Consider the following 8,793-nt stretch of genomic DNA (forward strand, 5'->3'; position numbering starts at 1 on the left):
GGCAAATATACCTGTAAGAATCGGACAGCGCATCATGTAGGAACTACATAGAATAAGGCAAGCCAGCAGGTAGTCCAAAGCTTAAACAGACCTATTGAGTTCAACTATAAACTCTAGCATTGCCTAATGACTGACGAGACGTATATATCTATTTGCTTTGAGACTTGAAAAAATCTATAGACGTGCATAGAATTCTCTGTGCTGCCCGAGTCGGGTTGAATAGGCAGCTCTAGGCTCAGCAGCGTCTATTCAAAGTTGTTCGCCTCAATAATAATGCATTCATTTTAATTTAAATATTCCGCTTCATGAGCTATAAATTGAACCCGAAATTGCACAACGTTTAAATTGAAGTGCTTCCCAAGCGACATATGCAAGCGCCCGCAGCTGAAGTACACAATTTCACAGGCAAATGCATCGATTAGTGTAAAACTAATAACATTTTCTAGGGCTTCGTTTTAATGAGCTGCAACTAAAGCATTGAAACGCGCAAATGCGTATACGCCGCGTGTGCCATAAACATAATTGAAATGTGTGCACGGGCTTGTGTGTGTGTGTGTGTGTGTGTGTGCACAACTAACTAAAAAATAAATATAATTTTGTTGTGTGTATTTTACATAATTTATTTTTGGACTGTTCTGCGGCTGGGCTTTGTTTTTCTGGCCGGCTGCACTAATTGAAACCACCAAATAATTGGCACCGCATTGACCCGCAGCTTAGCCAATTAATGTGGGCGTTCAGCCTGCTATTGGCCATGCAAGCTGACCGAAAATGCCATTGTTCAATAAAATGAAATTAGCCAGTCAAGTGCAGAGCGCGACGTTTTGCCAATTCGAAATTACATTGCGCATACGATACGTTGTATGGGCCTGGGGACTCAGGCCTTGGCTGGCTTTGGTGTGGCCTTTACCATTGTGGCTGCCTCTGCTGCTTATTTGGGGTGCGCTAAGTGTTCATTAAATACACAAAATGCTGCTGCTGCTGCTGCTGGTGTTGCTTGGGCCCATTGCATTCATTTGTACATTTTGCACATTACGTATACGCGACGTGAAGCCATTGAAAATTGCGCCAATATAGCCGACAATATTGTGCCACTTGCAACGTGCAGCTAAGTATTCAGCATCCAAGCTTTCCAATTTTTTTATTCATTTTTTTTTTGTTGCTTGCTCTGGCATTGTCGTCAAGTGCAGCGGCTGCAATTAACTGACATTGAGGCATCGCCTTGGGTACGTTTCCTAATGAATATGCGATCTGCCGAAATCGAATAGCAGCCCCTCAACCACACCGAAAACACATTGCGAATGGCATTAGATTTGCTTTTCACGAAGGCCTGCAAATGAAATTCATTTCATTTACCGTTTGTTTGGGCGCCGTACTCAATTCGATTGATTGATTGAAATGTTTGCTGCAAATTGATTGATGATATGCAGCCAGGCATGCTACATGCCCCATACGCTTCAATAAGTGAGAATTTATTTTAAATTGATATAGCCATAATGTGGCAGGAGACAAGCCGAGTAAACACAGCCCCCGGATTTGTCAACCCTAAATGGCTAAGCATATTAAAGGCACACACACACGCACCCGTTATGAACTGAGCGACAGACAGTTGGTCGCGGCCGTGTCCATTGGATTGGGTATGAGCTTCTACTTTTATTGGGCATATCGATTGTTAGCAAATGCTGGCTAAGCATTGAGAATGGTTTTGCATTAAATCACATTTTAAATTGTGTCAGAGCTTGCTTTATAAAATTGCGGAGCCATAGAGCTCTCAATAATGCCTTCATTTATTTTTTAAATGTTCACAAATCTAAAAGGACTCATAAATCTTTTGTGCCATTTTAGCTGTTGAATATTACTTTGTGCATGGAAATGTACAGAAAGTATATCCGAAGTATATCAGCTTAGCTTGAAAATGTAAAATGCTTATGTCTCTTACGATTAAAATATTAATAATTGCGCTAGTTAATTTGTTTTTTAGACTTTTTAGGCAATTTATAAGTAAATCAGAAAAAAAGTAAAACGTTTTTTCGTAAGGACATTTTACATTTATTTTAGATGAGTCCGGATTATCATAAATTTAAGGATATTTCTTTTTTTTACCCTTTTCTATACTCATAAATTCTAAAAATATTTATCTAGGGCATCTCAATGTCTTGTGCACATTGCTCAAGTGCTTTCACGTATTCTTTTTGCTATGTGTCTTAATGTGCGCTTCGTTTTGTTGCCAAGTGGATTTGTAAAGAGATTTGACATGCTAAAAACTTGATTGATTGATTCGCTTAGCTCACACACACAAACACACGCAAACACACACACACACACAGGCACATAATCGCCCTCATATTGACAGAAAACCGCCTTAATATCCACAACCCCGCTCAGGGGGAATGCCGGCTTGTTTTACACGTCGCTTACAAGTGGATTTTGGTGCTCATTTATCAAATGTGATGATTTCTTCAGCTATTTTTTTCTTTTACTTTATATTTAATTCCCCCTCCCACTCGCACTAACAGTCGCACCAAAAAATGTAATTACTTACCGATCGACGGCAATGGCAACCAGATGCAGAATGGATGCAGTGCAGCAGAGCACATCGCACGATGTCCAAATGTCGCATAGCTCCGGTCCAAGTATCCAGCCTTGGCTGATCTGTGTGTGCGTTGGCACAGATAAGATGAAAAGTACATAAAGTTACGGCCAGGGTCTCAGAGTGCCAGTTAAATAGACAATAAAAGTTGATGGCTTATTAAAATTGATGTCACGCTGGGGAAGAGTTCACAAAGAGGCCAGGCCATAATGGCATCTAATAACTGGGTACAAACAAGGATTGCACTGCCTTTAAATGGCTAAGCCCCCGCTGGCCAGGACAACAGTTGACCAACTACAATCGTTTGTTAAGGGTCAAGCTTTGGCTATGCCTACGCCTGGTGCTGCTGGGCAGCAAGGCTTAATTCTTTGTTCTCTTAAGGAACTGATTGCTGAATACCCAGTTTGTTGTGCTGCAAAATAATCCATACTGAACATAGTCTATCATTTTTATAGTCAATACTTTTATTTATCGATTACATTGAAACAGTCTATGTATCGATAAGTCAATACATCGATAGTTTCAATAATTTTGTTGATAAACACATTTAAATATACGTTATATTTAAACATGGCAAAGATTAAAATCGATTGTTGTCTTCTATTCATTAATTCTATTCTTAAGTCGTATGTCAATGCTGACTTTTTAGCTGCTATCAACAGCATTAAAAATAATCGATAACAATTGTCATAAATGTCTAGTGTCCTTTCGATACTTTTTATTTTATTTCTGTAAGTGTTACCAATAGTTCTGCATCGCAATTACCGTAGTCACGACTCTGCAATCGTTAAATTCTACCCAACTTACTACAGCTAAATATTCTCGGCTAACTTAATTATCCATCAACATGAGAGACCAATTTGGGTCTCGGGTCGAAGTTCTTGCAACTTTAACCCGCACTTACCTCATAGACTGCGCCCAGTGGCATCACCAGGCAGGCCACAAACAGATCAGCAACGGCCAGGGAGGCCACCAGATAGTTGGCCACATTCTGTAGATTTCGCTCCAGTATAATGGCAGCTATCACAAAGACGTTGCCTGCAATTGTTCAAGAACTTGTACTAATTCTTTACAGAGGAAATGCGAAATGCCAATGACAGCTGCACGAACTGTTGCCACTGTTTCTGCTGCTGCTCAGCGGCCTAATTGCGAAAATTGACTTGAGCGCAAAGTTTTCAATTCAATTAAGTATGTCGGCAAGTCAAATTTAAGCGCAGCTGCAAAGCAAAACCAAAGTCGAAAGCACAAACGAATGGGAAATACGAATACATAAACGTAAACGTAAACGTGAATGAAAATTAAAACGAAAACAAGAAGGAAGGATTGTCAATGCCAAACGGAAGTTTAAATGTCCTTCAATGTCTTGTATACAAAAGTTTTATTACGGACACTAAGGAGAAATATAATATAGTATACCGTTTTTATGCGGTTCAGCTCATAATTGCTGAGTTTGATCAAGGTATATGAAAAAATCAAGATATATATAAATATATATATTACAATTCATTCTATTGAGCCATATGATATAGTAATCCGACCATTATACGATTCCGACATATATGAACTGTCTGCAACATAAAGACAGAGATTGATGAAGATATCTTTGAAACGTAGAGACTATGTTGACGCGGCCGTGGATGCCGATCAAGAATATATATGCTTACACTATGGGTTTGAAGATGTGTCGTTCTATGCGTTACACAATTCATGAAAAAATCCAAATGCCCTCTGTTGAAATGGAAAACGATACCCAAGCGATCGGATAAAGTTTACGAATTACGAAAGTTGTGTGCCGCAGAGCCGTGTGGCCAAATGAAATGGGAATCTTATTAAACTTGGCTGCTGCATTTGAACATTCAGAGCGTCCCAGTGGGCGCTGTAACCGAATATCACTGCAATTGCCTGGCACAGGTTTTCGTCCTGCTCTAACACTTGCCACATTGTGTTGCACTTGAGCCGCCTCAGAGAAAGTTCACAAAAGCCAAAATAAACGACATGAGCTAATCGCGCTGTCGTAAACTTTTTCCAACGCCACGCCGACGTCTCATCCTCTGCCATGCCACGCCTAGCACTCGCTTAGTGAGTGGGCGTGAAATTGACAGCAGTTTGTGCAGCATTCGTTGGCGCCACCTTTGATGTCGGCTAGTGCCTTCTATATTATTTTTATATCCCCCGGCTGTAGCAACTACTTGTGGCACACTTGAAGGTGCACCAAAGAAATGTGGGAGGCTGCAAAAGTTGAGCCCAAGACATGTAATTTGTGGCACAGCATGGTGACGGGTATGGTGCACACATACACACATACACACACACACACACACACACACATACACACACATACATACAAAGGCACCTGTCAGGTGCGGCAACAAAGGAATACACATGTAATTAGACACTTCGGTGTCAAAGTGAAGGCAAAGTGGGTTGTCTTTGCTGTACCTCAGCTGTTTGCATTGCACCTCCGCTTAGCTGGGCTCAATCTCGTTGTTGTTGTTGTTGCTGCACATCGCGACTAGTGCTAAAAGTTGAGCAAACCCCAAGCAATGCCATAAAAACAAAACTTCAAACTGAGCTTAACTAAGTATATATATATATATATATATATATATATATATATATATATACGCACTTAATACTTGTCTAAAGAAAAGCGTTGCATCAGCATTAAACTTTTACTTCAAATTTAAATTTGTGCTAAGTGCCAGGAAATAGCTTCTCCGAAACTGCAGACAGTAAAATGCAATAGAGACAATTAGTTATATCTATTTGTTTGGCCACTTAAACTCAATTAAAGAATTAAATCATTTAATGCTGAATAAACATAAGTTAAACAAATATATTAACAGTATATGTCATAAATGAATCAATTGGAAAATTGCATATTTATTGAAAAATGCATAAATTGATTACAATATGTAAATATTTACATTTAAAGTGCATATTGGACACAAGTTTGAATAGCATTTCAGCAAGTCAATTGATAGCATTTGTTTGCAAGCTTCGCACTAAGCAAAAAGATTAATTGTTTAAAATAAAGCTAAATGAACTTTCTTAGTCTAACATTAAGTTAAGTACGAACTAAAAACCCTTACTATAAGAAATCCTATTATAATTTAGTTTCAGGCACATCTTGGATAATTTGAAGATAATATTCTTGATGAAGTTGATCACAAACAGTATCAGATGTTTTGTCTCTAATGTAGTTCAAAGTAAGTAAATTCTCTAATATTAATCTATTCATATTTCCTATATATAAAGATAAGAAGCTTAACTCTTTAAGCTATTTTATGGGTCCAAAGTTAGCATTAAGTTGGGGTCTTGACCAACTCGACGAAGTTCGGCAAAACGTGGCGGCCATTCGAGCGGCCAATATGTCTTTATATCAAAAATATGTCTTAACAAAAGCAATTTCGTTATCATTAATCCATTTACAACCAATTAATTAAAATGTGGTAAGGAATTAGGAAAGAAACACATCATCATTATCTGATGAAAGCTATATTCAAGTTCAACTTTGATTGCCTTCAAATCTTGTTTTAGGCATTTCTCTAACTACCCTCTTAGCAAGCACAAACGAGCCATGTTTTCAATTGGGTCGGTTATTGTTGTTATTGAAGCTGTTGCCTAAAAATAGCAGCTATTGGGCACCGAATTTTGCTTAGTTTCTTGTTTCATGCTGGGGTAGTAAGCATTAAGCATCATTAGCATTTCCTTTTATATGCTTAATACTAAATGTTGGCACTCAAAATAGCATTCAAAGCAAATGCAACCAGTGCCAAGCTCAAAAGTGAAGAAAACTCAAATGAAAATGAAAACTGAAATGAAAATGGCAACGTTTAGCGTGAAAATCAGAGCGCAAAGCAAAACTACAAAAAATAAACACAAATTAGAAGCAAATCAAAATGAATACCAAATGAGTGCCAAAATAAAAGAGAAAAAGAAAACGTAAACAAATGCATGTGAATTGGCGCAGAGGAAATGGCCCTTTGTTCCATTCGAAAAAGTGTAGCATACTTTTTGGGGCTCCTGCTATTTGGCTTGCTTCTTGGTTTTATGTTTTGGCTCTTAACTTTTGCGCCGTGTTTAAATTAAATGAAACGAAATCTACTTAAATTAATGAAATCAATTTCAGCTGTTTGCTGCTCTGGCTTTTTTTTTGTTTTTCTGTGTGCCATACACCTAAATGTTTTGCGTTTTACAATCGGACTGTTAAAGTATTCATGGTAATTTTGTTGAGAGCACAAAAAACGTGCTGCTGCTGCTGTTGTTCTTGTGGCTGTGACTGTGATTGATTGATTGATTGTCTGTCAGTTTTAATGCGGCGTGTCGCTTTGGCCTAGATGAGTGCTGCCGCTGCCGCTGCCGATCGAATTTTGTCTTCTGTTTGCCTTTGGATTTATGGCTAAATGCGTGTAATGAATGTTGCCCAACAACAATGGCAACATCGACATTGAGCCGCCTTATTAAAAACGAGCAGTCGAAGTGCTGGTGCTGCTGCTGATATAATAACAACAATAATAAATAATACAAAACGGCTCGGCAGCATCATAAATATCAGTTACGCGTATTTTATTATCTGCAACTGAACTGAAATGCTGAACGGACGCAAAAGTCTTGAAGGCGAACGCGCAACCACTCGATGCCTGTTTTAAGGGACCAGCCCGCATCGCCACCCGCAGCAACTGGCTGCTGCTGTCATTTGGCTTTGCCTTATTGAATTGTTTGCCATATTCCCCAATGAAATGGCGCGTCGGATTTACTGGCACGCGCGTGCCTGAGACTGCCGTCCATGGAATTTATTGTCGGGCCAAAAGCAGCGCGCAAATAATTATGTCTATGTTTAGGCTTTGGCTTTGGCTTTGGATTTCGCTTACACTCAGAGTGGTCGTCGTTCGTACGGCCTCAAATGAGCTTTTCATGTTTTTCACATTCTGCTCCCGCTGACTTACCAATTATGGTGACGAGTATCATCAGGCCCAGCAGCACCGTGGTGACCGCCATGCGCAGCAGCTGTGTGAAGTCATCCTCGGCCACTTTGCTGGCGGTGACATTGATCGCTGCGCTGGCATTTAGCAGCTGCTGCCCGCTGCCATTCACCAGCTCACCGAAAATGCTCAGACCCGTCTCATTACCCTCCAGCAGCAGTGATTCGTTCAGCAGCATGGCGCCCAGGCCCACAGCCACGTTTGTATAGTTATTGTCCGAAACGCCGCTAGCGCTGCCGGCACCATTGCTGCCATCCACATCGATCAGCTGGATGGCTTTGCTGCCCGCCGCTCCGGTGGCCAGTGCCCGATGCGCCGCCTTTGCGGTTATGCGCGCTGCTGCCGCGGCCACCGAGGCGCTCGCCGCAGCCGCTGCCAGCGCGGCTGTGGCCAGCGATGAGCTGGGCGTGCTGCTGCTCTCCAAGGATCCGGCGGCAGCGCCTGTGCTCATAAAGTCACTATCGCCGCCATCGTTGTAGTAATGATTGTTGTTGTTATTGTCGCCGCCGCCGCTGCCAAAATCCTCGTCCTGCTCATCCGCGACAGCGTCATCCTCGGGCCGCGGCTCGGCTATAAGAAAGGCTTTATCATTCATGCTATTCGCTATGTATATGTAGTCCAGCGCATCTGCCAAGGAAAATTGAATTTCGATTTTGATGTAACGGATTTTTTTTTAATTTCCAACAAATACGTATCATAATTAATATTTGAAAAACTTGTGAAAAGTTGTAAATTAAAAGCCTTGGCTAAAAATTACAAAATATGAAAAATGTAATTTAAATTCGAATAGAGTTTTTAATGAAGCGTAATTCGCTTTAAATGGAAACTTTTCTTTTACTTTTGAGCAGTTTCTTGACTGATTAAATTTGGTTCAACTTTTTGTGATACTTACCATTAAAGTTGGTCGCGCGCGCCATTGTTGTTCTTGCTATTGTTGTTGTTGTCGTTTTTGTTGAATTTTTATTTATTTTTGGCTTGGCAAGAGGTTAGGGTAGTTCGCTTAATTGCAGCCACAGCGGAAATGAGGCGAGTGAGCGTAGACGGAAACGGAAGCGCGACTATGCGACTATGCAATGGCAATGGCAATGGCCGGGCAGAGGCGAGAGTTGGAGCTACTCAGACGGCGTCGCTGGCGTCGGTACATGTTGACACATACACGCACACACACGCACTCACACATACGCTTTGACCGGATGTATTCTCTTAACGAGCTTTTGAGTG

General features: G+C 40.6%; 1 protein-coding gene across 1 annotated transcript in view; it reads right to left on the bottom strand.

Moving 5' to 3' along the window:
* LOC115760954 (5-hydroxytryptamine receptor 2A) overlaps positions 1-8,489 on the bottom strand; it is a 40,240-nt gene extending 31,751 nt beyond the window's left edge. Inside the window, exons 1-4 of the mRNA XM_030702542.1 lie at positions 8,465-8,489; positions 7,537-8,199; positions 3,492-3,625; positions 2,540-2,649 (exon numbers count right to left, since the gene is read on the bottom strand). Coding sequence (XP_030558402.1) covers positions 2,540-2,649; positions 3,492-3,625; positions 7,537-8,199; positions 8,465-8,489 — 932 coding nt within the window. The remainder of the gene's footprint in view (positions 1-2,539; positions 2,650-3,491; positions 3,626-7,536; positions 8,200-8,464) is intronic.
* Between the last annotated feature and the right edge of the window lie 304 nt (positions 8,490-8,793).

The sequence above is a fragment of the Drosophila novamexicana genome, unplaced genomic scaffold, assembly GCF_003285875.2.
Source record: "Drosophila novamexicana strain 15010-1031.04,08,12 unplaced genomic scaffold, DnovRS2.1 tig00000462-arrow-pilon, whole genome shotgun sequence".
In the NCBI taxonomy this organism is placed as follows: domain Eukaryota; kingdom Metazoa; phylum Arthropoda; class Insecta; order Diptera; family Drosophilidae; genus Drosophila; species Drosophila novamexicana.